The sequence below is a fragment of the Typopeltis vanoorti genome, chromosome 7 (genome assembly GCF_054136105.1).
Source record: "Typopeltis vanoorti isolate ZY-2024b chromosome 7, IOZ_Tvanoo_1.0, whole genome shotgun sequence".
Taxonomy (NCBI): domain Eukaryota; kingdom Metazoa; phylum Arthropoda; class Arachnida; order Uropygi; family Thelyphonidae; genus Typopeltis; species Typopeltis vanoorti.
Window position 1 is genome coordinate 96,986,904 of NC_143555.1, and position 22,492 is coordinate 97,009,395.

Genomic DNA, 22,492 nt, shown 5'->3' on the forward strand with positions numbered 1-22,492 from the left:
TAGCCTGAGTGTGCTGTCCCAAATATATACACCTTTGAGTCCTTTGAAAAGATGTAGAGATGGCGCAGCAGGTCAGATTCTTAGTGTTCCAATGGTTTTAAACTACTCAGAAGGTGAGGTAGGGTGAGTGCTGAGACAATAGCACCAAGTGATTGGTTACTGTGTCAACCAATCCAATCAAACGTCATTTGTCAAGAATTGCTGCTTTTGTTTTCTGAGTTTCGTCTGTTTTGCATGTGTGAAGTGCAAACTGACGTGGTAGGCAAGTTTTTAGATATAATACGGACAAGTGTTTAATATACAATTTTTGATAAATTTATAACTTTTTTGCCCATATTTACAATGGGAAAGAGTGCTGATGACCTATGAATGTCACATTTCCTGCCAGAATTTTTGTAGATTGTATGACTAGTATGGAGGTAAGCCTCATCTTCCTCTTCCAAATTGACTGAGTAAGCACAAAAAAAAAAAAACTGAGTACATAAGACACTTCTCTATTTCAAAATACGATACAATACAGTAGAATGATTAACTGGAGATGAAGTGCAGTCAATACTTTTTTATTGGCCTTGTTTATTATTCTCCAGAGAGAAAGGCATTTGGCATAAGCATGGATATTCAAACCCTGATCATTTAAAAGTAGCAGTACAAAAACATGAGCACTCCCAATCACATTTTAAGTCATTTTTAAATCTCAAGATGTTATTGTTTGGAAAAGAAAGAATTGACACTCTCATTGACAAACAAAGAAAAGTTGAAGTTACCCATCATAATGAGCAGGTGAAGAAAAACACAGACATTTTAAAAAGATTAATTGATGCTATTTGGCTAAGACTTCCTATGAGAGGTCATAATGAGTCTGAAGATTCAGTTAATCGAGGAATTATAGACAATTTTTAAATGTACTCTATGAGTATGATCCACTTTTAGACAGTCATTTAAAAGATTTGACTGTATTTCGATGAACGTCTTCCAAAATGATATTATTAGCGCTATATCTGATGTGGTTAAAGTGTTATACAGTAAATGTTAGTTGCAAATGATATCAAAAATCTCAAATGCCAAAGTGATTTCAAGTTATATATACATATTCATTTTGCTTTTCATAAATTGAGAGCTTTCTGTGTACAATGACTGTATTATAAACAGCTGTTACACATATTGTCTGGAACTGAAAATTTGAAAGCAGATGTTAGGATAATTGAGTTTAGTTAGCTGCTATGTGAACTGCTACAATAAATCTGTTCTGTTTGTATGCATGTAGCATAATCTGCAGAATCTGAGTGTTTTTCTATTAAGTGTGTCATTCAAGTTGTCTCTAATTACAATAATTGTTCCTAAATATAGTATGCGGATGTTAAATATCTGTATACTGTATTTAGTGATAAACAAACATACTTGTGCAGTATAGCAGTTGAGATTGAAAAGTTTTTGAATGGTATAAGGACGTTTTTATTCTAGTCTTTGGAAACGACAGGTGTAGTAAAAATTTATCTATTCTTGAATAAAAATGAATATATCTATGTATTATAAGAAGTTGTTGATCTACAACAAAATACTAGAATGTGAGATATCTATTATTGATAAGCCAAAAGAGCTGCTGACATTAAATAAAATAAATAATAAAAATAAATAAAAGTTATGAAAGTGGGATTCGCAAAAGTATCTATAATTCTGATAATGACCAGATATTATGAATATCTGGTCATTATCAGAATTGTATTATAATCGTAAAATATATACTGCTCCTCAATAGAAAAAATTCATAGAAAACAAAGCGAAATATACATAAACCAGAGAAATACACATAACATGCACAACAAATTTTACGAGATGATTTTTTGCTGCTTCATTAAACCACATGTATTTCAGCCACTTCTAATTGAATCACCTGATCAACATTTAGTTCATTGAATTTAGCCTCTCCCTATAGTTTTTAACTGAACTACTAAATGTATTAATGGCTTTTTATTATTGGTTAGTTATATATACAAGGGTGGTCTAAAAAGTTCTTGGCCTAACAATGAAAAAAAAAAAAAACGAATTTATAAATTCAAAAATATTTTTATTTTTCAACATAATCTCCCTTAAGACTAATACATTTATTCCAGTGATGCTCCAGTGCCATAATCCCATCCCTGTAGTGGTTCTCAGTAAGATCTGCAAAATACCCCTCTGCAGCTGCAAGCACCTCTTGATTCGAAGAAAAACGCTGACCAGCGAAGAAGAGTTTTAGTTTTGGAAAGAGATAAAGTCAGAAGGAGACATGTTCCAACAAATCGTAGTGCAGATCCCTTAATTTTCCCATTGCCAAAACACCTTTGTGGGCAGGTGCATTGCCCTGATGAAAGATGATTTTTATTCTTCTCCAAACCGGGTCTTTTCTCACAAATTTTTTCATCTAGTCTGGTTAAAAGATTGGAGAATAGTATTCCTCGGTTATTGTTTTACTCTTTTCAAGATAATTAATAAACTGGATTCTGTCCACTGTTTTGACTGATGTTTGGATTCTGGTATATAATGGTGACTCCAAGTGTAATTCATAGTAATAAATCGATGCACAAAATCAGTTTCATTCTTTTTAAAATGCTCCAAGCACTTGGTTAGCACCAAGTGTGGTGACTGTTCAGATTTTCATGCGAGTGCGTTTTTGATCTGCTGTGAGCAAGTGCGGCACCCATCTTGCGCAAAGCTTTTTCATTTGCAATTCTTCATGCAAAATATATTCTACACTTTTTTGAAATGTCTATAGTCTCAGCAATTTCATGTACTTTGACTCGTCAGTCATCCAATACCATATCGTGCAGTTGATCAATAATTTCTGGTGTTGTTACACTTTTTGACATTTCACGTGGATCATCTTCAAGGCTGGTATGGCCACGTTTAAACTCGGCAGCCCATTTCTTAATTGTTGAAAACGAAGGAGAAAAGTGTCCATAAACATTCATGAACTTCGAATGAATTCTTTTGGTGTTAAAGCCTTCTTTTACAAAGAATTTTATAACCACACGATACTCAATTTTATTCATTTCAAGGGATACAGACAATACTTTTGCTTCAGACAGCTGTATAAAAAACAAACTAGTATAGAATGACTTGCAATTTCACATGGATGCTTATGGCAGATGTACCAACTTAGAAAAAAAAAAGTCTTGCCGATAGTGTTGCCATCTATAGTTGAGAACTTTTCAGACCACCCTCGTATCATACATAATAATAGTCTTTCCATTCTCAATATCTTTGAAAATTGTAAATTAAAAATGCATAAAGTAACCCCCCCCCTCAAAAGTTCTTAATAGTATTACAGTTTCAGTCTTTGTACATACTTGGTTGTATTTAAAAAAAGATAACTTCTACTACAGCATGCAATTATAATCAGCTGCTTTTGACTTCTTCACTGTTCTCTTAGTCTTATATACTGATGGCATGTTGCGATATTCAAAATATCTATTAACTAGTTTAGCCAATTACATATTTTATCTCTTCATTCAATGATGTGTTCTCCTGTTATGGACCCACGGGTTCCATCACACCAGGGAGCTATATCCATGCAAGGAGAAATTTGTAGCTGCTGTCATCTTTTATCTTTTTCTTGATCAAGCTCTTAAATGGAACTACACATAAAATCAAGTGAGGAGATTTTTTTTTACATCAAGTAACAAAGGACTGGGTTTTAAAAGGTTTAAAAGTATATCTGCTACTTGTACTTCTGCTTTTTTTTTTATCTCAGAGTAATACCAGCCACAAGTTTCATAGAACATATTCAATCACCAAAATAAAATATTGCACATCTACATGAACAGGCAAATAGGGCTATTATAAATTAATAGTTTAATTAAATCCTCAAGGAAATAATGACAGTCATAAAACGTTTCATAATGTCATTTTTGTATAGTGACACCATTCATTATTACAACAATTATATAGCAGACATAATTTTGTTTCAACTATTTCAGCCATTAATGTGGTCCAATTACAATTAAAATAAGTTACCTGATAAATTCATAAATAAACATCATAAATGCCAAACTTCATTGAGCCAGGGAGGGATCACCATCAGTTTGAACTGTTTAGCCAATAAAAATGTTCTGATAATTAAAAATCATTCATTAATCAATAGTGAACTGAGACTATGGGAGGGACTGAGTAATAAGTTGTAAATCCAACAGTAAACATTATTATATTGCAGAATGCTCACAAAATCAAATAAACACTGCACTAGCAGAAATTGTTTACAGACTATGATGTTTGTGATAAATTTATAGTACTGAAAGAAAACTATCAAATAGTGCACATTCGTATGAGAAAAACTGGTGATTGTCAATGGTTACAGGGAATTTCTTTAGCTGCAATCTCTTTATGACTTTATTGTACATATATAATTTTATATTGCCTAGCTTTGCCACTACAAATGGTCTGAAACTAAAACTGATATTGCTCAAATTTTAACAGATCTTAAAGATCAAACTATATTTAATTCCAGCCAGCCAGTGGGGAATTATTAATATTCCAAATCATACTGCTAGATTTTGTCAATAAAATGATCCAAGTGAAATCCAAACTAACTATACAGGCTTGTAACGTATACCCAAAATCCCAAACTCCATCCAGTCAGAGCAGAGTTATAACAATACATAATTTTAACTTATTTTTCTTCCTTTGAACTGCTTGCAAATGATTAAATGAAAAGACTTTGACAAATTTTTGTGAAAATTCCAAATACTGAACTTCAGCAAAATCAATATAACATCTTAGATACATAGATAGAAGAAATCCTAAGGTGTTTTATACACTATGAGAAACAACTCCTAAAAACTAATGACACTAAAATTCCATAAACAGTATATGTTTCATCAACTCGTAATTGATACTTGTTATTCAGTGCAATAAACTTAAAGTGCCAATTATAAGTACATTAAGAATAACAATTTTTGGAATGACAGGACAGCATTTTTGTGTTGAGTGTCAGATTTCACTTACAACTAGCTGTTGACCATTTTATTTTCATTTTATTATTGTTTGTTATCTTCTACAAATAATTTATAATGAGTGCTGTGATAAAAAAATCCTACAAGTTGCAAAGTTCATGGTGTGATACCATTTTTGTCGGCAGAAAACAACGATGCTGCAGAAATTCACTGACAACTGTGCAAGATTTACATACATAACATAATGAGTGACCATAGGGTTAGCACCATATGCATGGTGCTGTATGTTTAAAGAAGGGTACAACAATGTTCACGATGAAGAGCACAGTGGCTGGCCAAGTGTGGTGACAAATGATTTGGTGGAAACAGTGAACATGAAAATTCATGAGAATCATCAATTCACAATTCTGGAACTTTATTTTGAATTCCCAGAAATTTCATGCTCAGTTATTCATGAAATTATGACAGAAAAGCTTTTTTGATATAAGAAACTGTGTTCCAGATGGGTCCCAAAAATGCTGACCGATGTGTATCGCTGTCCAGAGCAATGAGTGAAATTGCCTCAAAAATTTTTGGAGTGTTAAGAATATGAAAGAAATGAAATTTTTGCTCGTGTCATAATGAAACATGGATTTTATACACAAGTGTAAAGTCAAAACAACAATCAATGCAGATGCCATCCATCATCTCCAAAAGCCAAAAAATTCAAACAGGCACTGTTGGTCAAAAAATGGTGACCACTGTCTTCTGGGACTGAAAAGGAACTTGCTCATAAATCTTCTCCAGGTAGGAATCACATGTTCACCAGGTAGGAATTTTCATGTTCACTGTTTTTCACTAAATCATCTGTCACCACACTTGACAGGCCACTGCGCTCTTCATCATGAACATTGTTGTGCTCTTATTTAAAGAAACAACACCATTACCTAACCCTATGGTCACTCATAAAAAAATTTACAGTCATCGGTGAATTTCTGCAGCACTACTGTTTTACACCAACAAAAACTGTATTACACCATGAACTTTGCAGCTGGCAAGATTTTATTTTTTTTTTTTATGACAGCACTCATTATAAATTATTTCTAGAAAACAACAAATGATAATGGAAAGAAAGTAAAATGGTCAACAGCTATTGAGTCACTCAACAACCATGCATGCATCACATATCGATGGTAAATTCTTACCTTCTGGACGTGCCTTGTACAATAAACTTGTTTCTTCTTAACTATGTAATCTGAATATGTGATGTGCAAAACATGAGGTTGTCTCAGGCTTTTTTATGAAATGTAAATAATTGATAATGAATTTTTTGAGAGAACTTAAAAAACATCATAAAAAAAGAAAAACAAAATAAACAAGAAACAAACCTTTTTTTCTCTCTGGTATCAATTGTTTCTAAAAACTGCTGTGCATCTTTCACAGTTTCAACAGTTGCAGATTGAAACTCTGTAACCGGCATAACAGTGGATACTCCAGAATTTGTAGCTGCAAAGAATGTTAAAGTAAAATGCTAGGCTTAAAATTGCTTATTATTTGCTAAAATACAAAATCCATATCAATTACATATTAAGTGACATCTAAATATTATTAGCCATAATCATATTTAGAGTTTAGTGAGAAAAATTGTTCAAATCTCAAATTTTATTTTTTGGTATATGTGAATTTGGTGTGTGTGTGTGCTCATAACTAATCACACATTGTCATAAAAAATTAAAAAAAAAAGTTAATTTGAAGAATCTTTATCTCAGTACAAGAAACTTCATAAACATTGCTGCTGGCCTGGTCAGCTGAGTGGTAAGCATATCTGCTCTCCTATCAACAGGCTGCAGGTTTGAATCCTGCCATAAGCATGGATGTTTGCGATTGTCTTTAGGTGGGAGATAAATTTCATTGCCTGGTGTGAGATCCCCCCCCCCCGGCTTACTGAAGGCTCAAAGTGGCTGGAAAGTTCCATCTTTGGTTTCTACAGTAGGGTTTCCAGACTAGGTAATAATGAATAAAAAAATACAAATAAAATCTACCCTATAATATAAAATGATAAGTAAGCCTTTTTTTGTAATGTTTTTGTGTCATGTCATTAGTAGCCTCTGCTACTAATGGCTCAGTTAAGTAAGCTTGAGCGCGGTTAGTAGTTGGAGGGGGACAATCGTTCGATGCTGTTGGCACACTCTCCCTCGATGAGTCTTTGGACTCCCTGGAGGTGTCTAATAATAATAATAATAATAATGTTTTTTGTCAAGTTATTTGAAACGTTTTGAAACTCAGGGGCTACCCTGAGTGTTGAGTCTTCAAAATTCGAGTCATCACAATTCAAGAAGAACTGGCCTACCAGTCCGGAACTCGGGGAGTTGGGTGCCGCAGGTGCCAAGGGGCGGAACCACCCCTTTCGAGTCTTTAAAATTCGAGTCAATTAAATCCATTAAGAGATTGAGTCTTTAAACACTTTTTAACCAAAATAAAAATCTTTAATTTACAAAAACATATATACAACATCAAATTAACTACTATGCAAGCATTAGTGTATTTTCTTCAAATCACAACAAGAAAAAAACTATAGCTGCACAACTTCTTTACAATCATATAAGTCAACAGATATTGTCCTATATAGCAAAACTCCTGTAATCTTAGTCACTGGCCTCCTATCGAACTCTTCTTTCTTGAGATCACACAGAAGAAAGACCAACACAAAATAAAAATGCTCTCTATATGACAATGATACAAATAAAAACTCTTCTTGTATCTTGAAAACACAGAAGAAAACATATCCTGTCTTCATCCAATGCATTTCAGTAATTTCTATATGAAAGTAACAAATTCCATTGAATAAACTACTAAAAACCATATCATCACTTTAGAATGAATTAACATTCTTCTTAAAACCATATCAACAGTTTTAGCATTTCCGAACAACTCTGCTTTCTAAACGAAAGCTTCTTCTGAAGTAATAACTAAAATCATATCCACAGTTTGACATCACTTATCAGACTGATAATCCTAAATAAAACAAACTTTACTCGGCCCATTCTATATGGTGTGGAAATGAATAAAGTTTCTTTCAGCTTCAAATGAAATAAATCCTAAATAAATTAATAACTACAAAAACATCACTTAACTTCTTATAACTAGGATATTCTCTCTTAGTCTTCTAGTTCTAACCTTCCTTCAAATTTCTGTCTGGTCTTCATACATTGAAGACACAGACTCCACAGCTTCCTCTTATCTGTCCTCCTTTTCTACTCTATGGACATCTGAATGCTTAGCAATGCTCAATAACGTTCTTTCTGCTTCTATGTATGCTCAGAAATGCAACTGAGAAACCTCCACTCCACTATCATGTGCCCATCATTACTTTCCAATGATAGGCCTTAAAAAAAAGGCGATGTTTCTTCTTCAATAATAATTTCACAATGAAACAGCCAGAATTTACAGCAGTTCTTCATTTCTCAATCTTTTATGCACTGAGTAATAATTAAGTTCATTTAACTTGTCATGGAAAACATTTCGTAAACTGTTGTTGGTGCTGTTTGTATATTTCATATACAAACAGCACCCATCATAAAACTGAGACAGCTAATACAAAACTATCATTATGCTTTAATATCTAATCTAAATACATTTATTTTATAACTAAGCAAGTAGCCACGATAAATAAGAATATCATTGCAAAATATCTTGCTCAAGACATACAAAAACAAATGTTTAATTAAGAGCTTTACAAACACAACCTACACAACCATTGCAGACTCCTGAACCTTGAAGAACCACAGACTTGGGACCCATAATCCAAATTCGAAAGTAAATGTGCACAATAAAGGTGAAGCAATGAAGATTGATCTGCACCTCATTCAGTAGAGTACAAGATGAAAAGGTGATTCAATGCTCTTGCACTTTTCCCAAAGTTGACAAGTGTGTGTGTGCAAGGAATGTGAGCTTTCTGTCAAAGTTGAGTCCTAATAACTGAGCTTCTGCTGCTACTAGAATAATACTTGGCCCAATTCTTAATGCAGGATCTAAGTGGAAAGTGCATTTTCAGCAGAAATGTAGATACTTTTTTTGAAAACCTGAACTTATTACTAAGAGTCAACAAAGAGAGACAATATGATTGTTGAAGTTATCTCTTTCAATAACCCTCATGTTACAAGAGTAAAAGCAAATAGTGAGAAGAAGCTGTTCAGTGACTCAATTAACTCTGACAGCAAAGAGTGTTATACTTAAGACAGAGCCCTGGGGAACACCCTCTTCTTGATGATATGGCCAAGATACATGCTTCCCACTCAGACCTGGAAGACTCAGCTAGATAAAGTTTTTAATAAACAGAGGATGGTGTCCTCTAAGACCTAGTTTATAGAGGTCTTTTAATATGCCATATCTCCAAGCTGTGGCATAAACTTTTTTGATATCAAAATACTGAAACTAGTTCTTGTTTCAGAAGTCTGGCATTAACAATTTTCTCCAATATCATATAAAGGCAGCTGGTCAATAACAGTTTGCTTTTGCTGGATCATTTCCTGGTTTTTGGGATGGCAATGACAACTGGCTTATGCCAAGAATCCAGAAACTCTTCCTCTGAAAGTATTATGCTGTATAATAAGAGGAGGAGAACTACAGAAGATGATGTCATCAGGACCAACTGCACTGACAGGAAAGTGCAAAAGAGCACTCTTAGTTCCTCCTTAACAAATGGCTGATTATATGGCTTTGGCCCATTGATAGAAAAATTTGGCTGATGTTTCTCTCGTTGCTTTTTCAATTTAGGATATCAAACTTGCTGTGATTCTAGCAAAAACTTTCTCTCTTTAAAGTGTCTGCAATAGCTTTCAGATCAGCAACAACACATCCATTATGCTACAGGGTAGGCAAAATCTATATTTGCCTTTCATTTTCAAAATTTTATCCTATACAATTTTTGCACCGGTCATTTCGTTAATCAATGAAGTAAATTGGATCCAAGATCTCACATAAAGTGCTTTGGCCTAAGCATATTGAAAATGCTATTATCTATGAAATATACCCCATGCTTTGTCTTGATCTTTATTGGCTGCTTGGCACCCCAGATTCCACCATGGCTTTGGATACAGTGATGATGATGTTTTTGGATTACTGCTTGGACAATATCTGTAACATACTTCACTGCTTCATTGAAAGGAGTTTGACCGACTGCTTCAGCATTAAATTTTGCAAGATGGAAAAAAAAAAAAAACATTCCAGTCAGCCCGGTCCATTTTCCACATGGGCACACATGTAGAGCATGGTTCCCATGAAGATGTGCAAATAACAAGAAAATGATAACATCCATAGATGTTCTCTTCAACATCCCAAATGAGGTAGGAAAATAGCAGGGGAGCAGACAGGTAAGATCTATTGCAGAATATGAGCTGGTATGTGGAAGAAAGCAGTAGTAGTATTGATTCTATTATTAAGAAAGGAGAGTCATTTTTGGAGCATTTGCTTAATGATACAACCTCGTCCATTTGTGTTGCCACTGCCCCACAAAGTGTTATATCCATTAAAGTTACGACGAGAAAATGGGATGAAGCAGTTGAAACATAAGATTATCAATTTCGATCTCATTTAATCACAATCTGGTGGTAAATAAATGGAGCATACTGTAATATTGTTGTAATACTGTAATAATGGAAAACTCCCAAAGATAGGCAAATTGCTACTGCTTCCACAGTATTCAGTAAGACCATCTTTGGTTCTGTCCTTACAAACAACAGTAAAACAGAAATTAAAAGCCAAAGCTATTTTTCTGGCATCCTTAATAATAATTAAGGGGATGCAAATCCCTTGTTGTTCAACTGCCAGTAAGCAAAACTCTAAGATCGAGAACTACGAATCTATGAGTTTCGTATATATACCAAAAAACCATTGGCGAATCCAAGTGTAATGACCACTTGGTAGTACAACACCAAGCAACTTGAAGCAAAGGTGGAGCAAGCTCCTTCACTATCCTTGATATTTTTTCATAATGTAAAAACACAGCCCCTAGGGATGTAATACTGTAATTAGATTATGAGGAGAGGTCACTACCCAGACCGGTTTCAACCTTTTTTGAGGTCTCATCAGTGAGTAGGTAGACCTGGAAGATAACAAGGTTTAAGTTCAAGTTGCCTTGGTGTTGTACTACCAAGTGGTCATTACACTTGGATTCGCCGATAGTTTTTCGGTACATATGAAACTGATAGATTCGTAGTTCTCAATCTTAGAGTTTTGCTTAGTGGCAGTTGAACAACAAGGGATTTGTATCCCCTTAATTATTATTAAGGATGCCAGAAAAATAGCTTTGGCTTTTAATTTATGTTATAATATACAAACACACCTTTATGGCATTCGTATAGTAAAGGTATGTAAGATCTTCCAAGTCTACCTACTCACTGATGAGACCTCAAAAAAGATTGAAACCAGTCTGGGTAGTGACCTCTCCTCATAATGTAATTACAGTATTACATCCCCTGGGGGCTGTGTTTTTACATTATGAGAAAATATCAAGTATAGCGAGGGAGCTTGCTCCACCTTTGCTTCGAGTTGCCTTGGTGTTGTACTACCAAGTGGTCATTACACTTGGATTCGCCGATAGTTTTTCGGTATATATGAAATTCATAGATTCGTAGTTCTTGATCTTAGAGTTTTGCTTACTGGCAGTTGAACAACAAGGGATTTGTATTCCCTTAATTATTAACAGTAAAACAGCTTAAATATGGGTCCTCACTGGGTTTTAAATATGTTTTTTTTTCCAGCAGAACCTTGATATCATTAATATTTTGGTGAAATTCCCAACAGTTCTACTGTAGGAATTTCCTTATTGTTTTGGCTTGGTAGACTTATCTGATGTCCCAAGATGTTGAGGGCTTACATTTATCTATTGACTTGGAAAGTATGGATTGCCAGTGTCCATCTCGATTTCTTGGAAAAATATTTAATACATCGGTTGTGTCAGGTTCATTTAGCGAGTTTAGTTTACTTTCAGTGGATATAGAAGTATCCATTTTTTCTATGGGCTGTCTGCTGGCTTATCTATAAAAAGATCCTTGTCATAATTTTCTTGATAAGTGGATTCTCATTGAATGGGATCATTTTTGAAATTGTTTCAGGAGTGAGACTAGGTGGTGCAATTGATGCAGTCCATAGAGAAGCACTCATGATCATAAGGTTCAGGTACGGTGAAATTATCAGATGGTGGAATAGACACATAGGGTTGAGTTCCTATTTATATTTTCTTAACTATCACCTTCTCAGTATAAAAGGATTTCAGAATATGTGTGGTGGTGGTGCTGGTTAGCTTCCTCGTTGCATCCTGATATATATTTTGTTCTGTTTTTGTCTTTTTTTTATTTTTCATCTTTCCACATCTAACATGCATGAGAAGTAGGCTAGATGATCTCCCGTGACAGTTGACACATTCAGTCTTCTTTGCAAAGCAAGATTTATTACCACGCTATCACACTGGGCATGTGGTAGAGCCATGACACGCAGTTTGGACCTGCCCATATTTTTGACATTTAAAGCATCTCAGTGGATTAAGGATACACAGCCTAACAAGACACTTTAGATACCCTGCTTTTACAGATGCCGAAGGTTATGCGTAACAAAAGTTAGGATGATGATCAGGATGCACCTTACACTTGTCATTCCCTGATCTTTGAGCATATCGCCTCATCTGGAACAATGAGGAAATCCTAATCTGATATCACTCCTCTAGAAGAATTTAGCAATTTATGAGGTGTTATAACTGAAACTGGTATTCCACCATTGATGTTGCAAGTAGTTTTCTAAGCTGCTGACATGGTGCTTCCACAGGGATTTAACCAGAAGGAAGTTTCTTAACAGTTTGGGAGCTTCTGTTGATCCTAAACACTTTTGAATAAAGAAAGGTGACATTTTCCCTATTGGCTTTTCACCTGTGGATAAGAAACACTGCTACATTTATACTGGTGTCACATCATTTTTGTTACTTCTGTTATCAAATGATGTATTTACAGCATCAATACTTGGTTGGGATCTTGTGAGGGTTCATGAAAATCTGAGAATAAAGAATTCGTGTTCCAATTATTTTTTTTTGTTCGATGCAAGAGCCCCCCCCACAACAGAACCACACGTTACCAGGATCTCCCTTACCACATGCCCAAGGGTTGCAGTGCACAGCAAACAAGGTGGCGAGGCATTGGATCCAAGTGATGGTAATCTGGAAGACAAGATAGCAAAAAAGATTCAGGAGAAGTAGAGAACAGAATCCAAGAATCCAGACTACCATCACTTGGATCCAAGTGATAGTAGTTTGAAAGATAGGAGAAAAAACTTGGAAGTAGTAGTGAAGAATATGGAAAGAAAAGAAGGAAGAATGAAATGGACCAGTACCATCACTGGGAGGTCTCCTCCACCACAAACAGGTGCTCAATAAGAAGGGGCCAAGTTTGGAAATAAACTTATATACAACCATTACACACACAAAAAGAGAGATAAAAAAATTGCCATCAAAACTACCAACTAACTGCTCTCACCATAATCCACTCCAAAATAATGGAGAAATTTATCAACTTCTACCTAGAAAGCCACCAGTTAATTAAGAACCACCAATATGGATTTTACCACTCTAGATCGGTGCTGATCTCTTAGCCTATATTACTTGCCAGTGGAAATGTATGACATGAAAAGGTGTGGAAAATGTGCTGTTGCTCTTGAGATTTTCAGAGCATTCGATCATGTCTGGCACTAAGCCCGGCTCAATAAGCCTAACTTGGTAGCCAGGAGCCATTTTTCTCTTCAGTTATTTGCTGTGTGCTGATGGTTTCCTCCTTTTGATGCTTTCTGATGATAGTACACTCCATTCTTCTCATTCAATAAACTGTGCAGTGCCTGTGCATGCCAAGCTTCAAGCTTATCTGCAACCAATTCCTTAGACATTGATCTCCAAGCTGTCCTTCATGGGGAAAGGATAAGTAACCTTCAATGCTATCAAAATGCAATCTCCTCACAGTAATACACAAATCACAAGTAAAATCACATCTCTTTCCTTGAAATGACATTAACCTCCAGCCTCTTCTTGCATAAACACATCATATCAATAGCTTCCTTATCCTTCCACTCCAGACACTACTAGACAAGACAGTACTATTAACATGTCTAATAAATAAGGGGTTTATACAGGTCTAAAAAACTAAATAGATAAAGGTGGAAATAATAAAAATTATAAATGAACAAATGTAAAAGATGCACAAAAAACAGATGTAATAATGACAAAAAATATTAAAATTCCTAAAATGTACATTAATTCAGAGATTTTTTTTTTTTAAATGCATTTATAATAACAACTTATTAGGTTGTTAACCTGGTAAGTTGTTATTATAAATTAACAAACAAAACTTAACAAAAAAGCAGGTTGAAAGGTGATGAGTCTGATAAACTCTGCCTAAGTAAGTAAGGCTCAGAGAGATTATAAAAATGGATAAAATAATGACTGCACTTGTTGGCAAAACAAAAGCAGTTGATTAAAATAGGAGTGATGGATAATCCAGAGTCACAAAATTCATGAAAGGCATGAATTTTGTGACTCTTCACCCCTTAGAAGGAAGGAGTGGGGTGAGATGACTATGACATATGTGGAGTCAAGCAAGAACAACGACTTCCTCTGTTTGAACTCTGTGCAGACAAGACTGCCATAATTTAATTTCAGGCTTAATTTGGTAGAGCTTATTATTACTCTCTGTGTTCCAAGATAGCTGTCACTAGAATAGGAATTTTTGTCTGATAATCTGCCAGTCATCTGTGTATGTTACAGTCAGAGATGGTGGATATCTGAGAAACAAGATGACCTCGCTATAGTATCTGCAGCCAGCTTTCCCACCAAATGTTGCTGAAGCTCTAGACTTCTTATTGCCTAAAGAGAACTTTGCAAGTCTGAATATATCATTCCACCTTTGGTAGAAGTGAAATCTAATGTATTTTAGTGCTAGCTCTCACATATATGGCTCTGCTGTGAAGTTGTTATTACACTCTTAGTGGGATCTGTACAGATATAATTTTGTCTGGAAAGACAGCAGAAGATCCCACTGATTTTAAGCCATCAGGCACAAAATCAGAGTATTCAGTTCTATGAGCTTCAACTCCTCCCCATGGGGCAACTGTTCATGGTGGAGAGAACCTCCCAGTAATGGTACTGGCCCTTTTCATTTTTCCGCTTTTTCTTTACTTTCCTTCCTTCCTGTATTCATTGCTCTACTTCTCCTGGGTCTTTTTTACTATCCTTTATTCTAGATCACCATCACTGGGATCCAATGCCCTACCACAGTGTTTAGTGTGGTGAGACCATGGACATCCAGAGGGAAAAAAAAAAAAAAAAAAGGGGGGGGGGGGGAAATACTGGTAGCAATGCACTACTTTGGCCTCTGCTTTGGCAAGAGGGCAATCTTGGATGGCCCGGCCAGGATCAACAGGCTAGTCAGCTTGCATGCAAGGTTCAACAGTGTTGCAGTTAGTCTCTCACCCCATGGTTGGGATCCATGCTGTGGTGCTGGCATAGAGTCTGGGGTAGCTCTGGCATTCTACTCCAAGTGCAGTCATTTCTTGTCAGTCAGTGGGCACCCATGTGTGGCTCTGTGGTGGGTGGGGAGCGCTGGTGCCCAAACAAAAATGTTTTGAGCATGAATTCTTCATCATCAAACATTTCAGGGACCTTAATAAAGTCCCAACCAAGTACTGATAATGTAGATACAGCGTTTGGTAACAGAAGTAAGAAACAACAAAAGATATATGATAATAGTGTAAACTGTTTTTGATCATCGATGCAACAGGTGAAAAGCCAATAGGGAAAATATCACCCTTCTTTATTCAAAAGAGTTTAGAAGGACTGACAGGATCCCCCAAAACTGTTATGAAATTACATTCTAGTGATATCCTTGTGGAAACATTGTGTCAGCAAAATTCCAACAAACTACAGGAAGCAACATCAATGTGTAGAATAACAATCACAGTAACACCTCATAAAACACTCAATTCTTATAGAGGAATGACATCAGAATGGGATCTTCTAGATGTTCCTGATGAGGAGATATGTTCAGAGCTCAGATCAGGGAGTGACAGGTGTGAGGTGCATCCTGATAGGTAGGAATAGTCACCTGGTTCTAACTAGGAACATCATCCTTACTTTTGATACACCTAAGCCTACAACATCTCTAAAAGCAGGATATCACAACTCTCCTGTTAGAGCATACATCTCGAATCCACTAAGATGCTTTAAATGTCAGAAATATTTGAATGCCCAAACTGCATGTCATGGCTCTACCAACTGTGCCTAATGTGGTAGTAAAGAGCATGATGCTAAATGATAAAGCATGTGATAAAAACTTATGAAAGAAAAATGAAGAATGCAGTAAAGACTATATTTCCATACTGAAGGACAGCAATATTAGTAACTGTGAAAATGACAGCTGTAGAGATATTCACCCTAAAATGTTCAATTTCTGTTGTGGCTAAAAAAAACTTGTCTTCATAGAAACCTGACTAATATTCTGATAGGACAGTTAATTATATCTGCATAATCTGATATGTGCCAAACAGCATGTGCTCTCAGGCAAGTTTGTCTGTTTTGCAGGATGAAAAACTAACTGTACCACCTCCATATGAGACTGGCTAACTAACCTCCAGTTGAAGAGACCTTATAAAAAGAATCTCTGCCTTCTAGACAAGATTTGAAAACTCATATTTCTACCCAAAGGACAATGTCATTAACAATGGGACTGTGGAAACTTCTAAAATGAAAGGAGATATTTAAATATGAAAACAGAAAACTTTTCAGTGGCCTTACTAACTGTTTTAGTTTATGCTAAGGCAATTAGGAATATGAGGTGAGTGTATTTTATTTCTGTGAATTGTTATATGTTCTCTAGCTGGCAGACATGTCATGCAAGAAAATGATCAAGCTTCTAGAACAAAAAAATCCTTATGAGATTGGAGAACTCACCTTCAGTTCAGGAGTCCTTATAAATGTTCCAGTCATATTACAATAAAAATCACATTCAGGTCTTTCAAAAAAAAAAAAAAAAGCAGTATCACTGTTGACTACATTACAAATGCACATATAATTAAGTATGCTTTGCTGAGGACTGAGTACCCTAGTGTTCAGAATATAGTTATTAATGCAACAATCTGAAAAAATAAATGAAAATTGTTATAGGAATATGCCTACTGAGGATCCATAGACTTCTGAAATGCTGATAAAATTCCTTCATCTTGATCTAACTGCAAGCAATATTTTATAACTCACATGGATGAGTTAAAGGGGAAACATGTATGCATGTTGCGGCAGCATTTAATAAAATGCCCACAGAAACAGATGAAATGGAACAAACATTCAAATGAAACAACACCAAGATGATTCAAGCTGAAGAAAGCAAGCATGTCTGGTCAAATGTCAAAGTTAGTGCTGATCACCTTCTTTAATTTGGAAAGGCAGGTTCATCAGGAATCCCAGTCTCTTCAAAGGCCACACCATGACTCAAGACATTCTCCATTTAGATGCAGTTCATTGGAAACAGCCTAAAAATTGTTTTTTAGCACTCAGTTTCTACACCAATATAGCATACAGACAGAGTCCTGAGTGTTCAGGAATTCTTAACCAAGAACAGCAACCTAGTTTCTCACATTACCCTGAACAGATTTGGCCACCAATTTCTTTAGCCAGGCAGAAAATTACCTGAGCAGAAAATGGTTTCCAAACATCACAGATAGGCAACTTAATATAACAAGACAACTGCATGCAATTTCCAAAACAGGTCTATGAGCAATGTACTGAAAAATAGAGACATTATACTTTGAAGGAGATAACTCAATTTCCCAATTGAAATTTCTCTCAGAATTTTCTTATGAATGGAGTGTTTTACACAGTACAGAACCTTAAATAGAAAGTTATATGAAAGCCTGAATTTAAAGTTTATATCTAAACCTAAACACATAATAAATACAATGAGCAAAGTAACCAGCAACTGTTTCAACCAACTCAGATGATGTGTACAAGTGTATACCATTTTTTGAAACTTCACGAAGGGTTGAAAGTTCACGCATTATTTGATCCATCTGTTGTTTCTTTTCATTTAGTTCCAGCAATTTATTTTCTAATTTTTGACGATGCCATTCCACAGATGCTGTACACCTTTCTTCCTCCTCTTCCTCTTCATTGTTACTGCCATTTTCAACCATAACAGACTCCACCTAATTAAGAAAGAAAATCAGCTAAAACACACTGTCCTGTTGTAATATATGAAAAATGGATTAATTACCCATAATTTTAAATAAATTTTAGAAATTATAACTATATATAGTCAAAACGTTTTTAAATTAATTTTATTTTTAAAAAAAGGAAAAAATGATATACTGCATCAAAGAAACAAAAAACAGAGCATAAATAAACTACAGTGGTGTCCAAATCTAAGTAAAAACTTTTTTTTTTTTACCTGTATGTATGTATGTATGAAAAGTTTTCATCACTACAGCCAAATGTTGACAAATTTCTTGGCAGCATACTAAATTATATTCCACAAAAAATGTGATATAAATTTCATACAAATAAAATGCAACTGAGAGGAGACCTCCACATAGCCTTTAAAGGAATGTGGAGAACAGATCAGGGCTTCTGACCCAATGTCCAATGCTCACCTTCTTGTGGTAACCCTGTTGGGTAACTACCTGGATACTGAACAAAAGAGGATGGGCTGGAAATTTGGAATTTACCTGATGAAATTGTATTCTTATTGGCCACATTAAACTTATTAAACCAAAATTTAAAAAAATGATGGTATAACATGACAGAATTTCATGCCAGCTGGGGACTCGCCTGGTTAAACAAGGACTCCGTTGTTTTCGCCAGGAAACCAGGGCAAACAGCGAAAAGTCAGATACTGGAACAAATCCTAAAACCCAGCCATCACAACAAGAGTTCAAGATCGGTACTATCAACATAAGAACCTGAATGGCAAAGAAATAGAGTTAGCTGAGGAATTGGATAAGTGCCAGATCGACATAATAGCGGTGATTGAAACAAAAAAGGCAAAAACTCTTAAGATCTCTCTCTCCCTGGACAATAAATACAAAATGTTATATTCAGGAAATGACAATCAAGGAAAAGAAATAATAGCCATACTGTTCAACACTAAATACGAGGCAAATGTTCTTGAATGGCAAGCAGTCTCAAGTAGAGTGATGTGGACAAGTATGACAATGGGGAATTGGATAATGAGACTTATTTGTGCCTATGATCCCACAGAAGGTTCTACTAAGGTAGAAGTGGAGGAATTTTTTGAGGCTTTAGAGAAAGCAACTGACACAATGAAAAAGGAAAAGTTGGTCCTTGTTGTGGATCTAAATAGCAGCGTAGGAAATGATTGTCAGACATACAAAAACATTTGGGGAAAATTTGGAGAAAAGAGCAAAGCTAATAATAATGGCAAATATCTGTTGGATTTCTGTTCAAAACATGGACTGATTATTACTAACACAATGATCCAATATAAAAATGTGCACAAATTCATATGTAGAGAAGAGGCTAAGAAGAAGAAAAGTCTCTTGACTTGGACCACTACTATTTAATTTGTTCATTAACGATATAGGAAAGGATCTGAGAAGAAATGTTCATTTGTTTGCTGATGATGCAAAGTTAGGTAGAGCCAAGCCTGGCTGGTGGCGTGTGCGAAGTGTGCAACATACACAGGCGAAGCAGAAAAAAAGACACCTAAAAGATGTCAAAAAATATGAGATAACAGTTTAAACGAACAATGAATGGTACAGAATGGTATATATAATTATGAATGTATGTTGTCTTCTGTTTAGGACCCTTCAGATCTTCCAGGAAATGAACAAATAAATTCTGAAATTGTATCCTGAACCCGATTATATCACTGTAATTTTTGATTAAAATTTACGAAAATATAATAGTACTAAAATAGTTCTTTTTTTTTGATGTATCATAAATCAACTTATGATTAATTGTTGAGTTCTGTGTAAGAGCCGTATCTAATTTTAATCGGATCAGATGCATGTGGTCCGGCCCTAAAAGTCAGCTTACTACTGATAACTCATTCTTCTCGACATTCGAGCCTGTTATATTAGCAGGCTGTTAGAGCGGCATCAGCGAACTCTCAAGTCCAATGCGAAACATTCTTGTAAAATTCTCTTATCTATTTTCGTTGAATCTTCCATTGAATCTCTTAACTTCATATTACTATTTTATATTATTTTGAAAATTTATATAACTTGAAAAAATTTGTATAAGCAGGACTAATCCGTAGGTAACATTATACTGTAAAGCAGTTTTCGTTTGCTGTTTGTTTTGTTCACACTTTATTCAAAAAAACTTTTTTGGAAAGGTGCTGAACATTAATCACACACACAACAAAAATACTATGCCCCAGTCCTGGTTAGAGCAGTAGTGAATGCACATGTCAAAATTTTGCAGGATGATTTGGATAGATTGGAGGACTAGGCTAAGGAGAATGGATGTCAATTTAATGTGGCAAAGTGCAAGGGTATGCATTTTGGGGTGAAAAGATTAGCAGCAGTATTCCACATTGGTGGAACTGTACTCCAGGAGATTGACGACGCCAAGGATTTGGGAGTGTTAGTGGAGAGGGAGATGAAGTTTAGGGGGGGCACATTGCAAAATTGGCTAAATCAACTCATCAAATCACTTGGTTACTGAAGAATACTTTGACAAGCAGAGACAAGCAAGTTATTGTTCCTCTGTATCGAGCCTTGATAAGACCCAATCTTGACTACTGTGCCCAGATCTGGGCACCAGGGTTCCTTCTTGATGGGGAGGAGGTGGAGAGGATCCAGAGGCGAGTGACCAAGTTAACAGCAGGTCTATGGAATGAACCTTATGAGAACAGGTTGAAGATTTGTGGGTTGCAGAAATTGGTTGATAGGCAGAAAAGGGGTGATATGATTGAGACATTCAAATTACTGAAGGGTTTCTATAAGATTAATTCAGAGGATATTTTTCAGAAAAGGACTGGTGGTGGGAGGAGTAGGGGTCATCCATGGAAACTGGGCAAGAGTGTGGTCAGCAAGGGTGTTAGAACTAGGTTTTTTACTTAGAGAGTGGTGAATGAGTGGAATAAGTTGCCAGAGTCTGTTGTGGGTGCCATGACTGTGAATAAGTTCAAGACAAAGTATGATAGATACTGCATGGATGTTGAATAGTTGTTCTTGACATGATGCTTAGAGCCTCCCTCGATGAGTCTAAGGACTCCTTGGAGTTGCCCGTAATAATAATAATAATGTTATTGTTGATAGTGATGTTTTCTCTCTGGTTCAGGACACCAGAATGTACAGAGGATTTGAAATTGGAAATGAACACAATTCAGTCTTGAGCAGAATAAAACTGAATTTCATATTGAAAAGATGGACATGCAAGAAAGTTTTAAAGCAAACTAAAGTTGAACAGCTCTCAGATGTGAAGTGTAGACTATAATACACAAACATTATTCAAGAAAAAATGAAAGTGTTGGAGAACAGGAACCAAACCTTGGAGATTTAGTGGCAAGCCGTGAGGAAAAACACTGACTGATTCAGCAAGAGAGGAGTTGTCTGCAAGAATAGAAAAATCAGAACTCCATAGTGGACACAGGAAGTTAACGAGGCAGTGAAGGACAGGGAGAAAGCATATCAAAAGTATAGAAAATAAATATCTAGAAGTGGCAAGATATTCTGGAGGTTGTTGAAGAAACTCAGAAATGGAGGAAAGAGTGCTGTAAAAGAAATCAGAGATAATAAAGGTCATATGAAAACTGGAGAAAAAGTTATCCTTGAAGTATGAAGTAATTACTTTGAAAAATTTCTAAATGAAACAAGCAGTAATAGCACAATGGTAAAAAACAATAAACAGGGATGCAATCAGGAATATATTCAATATTCATACTTGAAGTAGAAAGAGCCATCAAAGGCCTCAGATGTGGAAAGGCAGCAGGAGTAAATGATATTCAACCAGAAATACTCACGTATGGAGGTATAAAAGTATTACAGCAGCTCCACTGCATAGTTCAAAAGGTCTGGATAGAGGGACGAATTCCTGATGATTGGAGTAGAGCTCTCGTAGCACCCATATATAAAAAGGGAAATAAAACCAAATGTGAGAATTACAGCAGTATTTCTCTACTGAGTATTCCTGGTAAGATTTATGCAAGTATACAGGAGAAACGTTTGAGAAGGATTGTGGAAGAAAAGCTTGGTGAAGAACAAGCAGGATTCAGGCCAAATAGAGGCTGTCAGAATCAAATTTTCACTTTACTACAAATAGTTGAGAAATCATGGGAATATAACAAAGATCTGTATTTAAGTTTTGTAGAAATGGATAAGGCATATGACAAGGTGCCAAGAGAGAAGCTATTCAAAACCCTACAGTTATATGGTGTCAACAGGGCATTATATTAAGCAATACTTAGTCTTTGTTTGAGTTGTAAGTCAGCAGTTAGAATTTGGTATTATGGACAGTGTAAACAGAATTGGGAGACCATACAGAGAATGGATAAATGACATAAAGGACTGGTGTGGAATGGGTGTACAGAAACTGCGAC

General features: G+C 35.5%; 1 protein-coding gene across 5 annotated transcripts in view; it reads right to left on the reverse strand.

The window, feature by feature from the left end:
• Positions 1-22,492, reverse strand: part of LOC150104886 (uncharacterized) — a 695,785-nt gene that overhangs the window by 386,460 nt on the left and 286,833 nt on the right. For all 5 annotated transcript variants that reach the window (XM_090395398.1, XM_090395401.1, XM_090395397.1 and 2 more), the window contains exons 11-12: positions 17,948-18,134; positions 6,296-6,413 (exon numbers count right to left, since the gene is read on the reverse strand). In XM_090395398.1, coding sequence (XP_090251524.1) covers positions 6,296-6,413; positions 17,948-18,134 — 305 coding nt within the window. The remainder of the gene's footprint in view (positions 1-6,295; positions 6,414-17,947; positions 18,135-22,492) is intronic.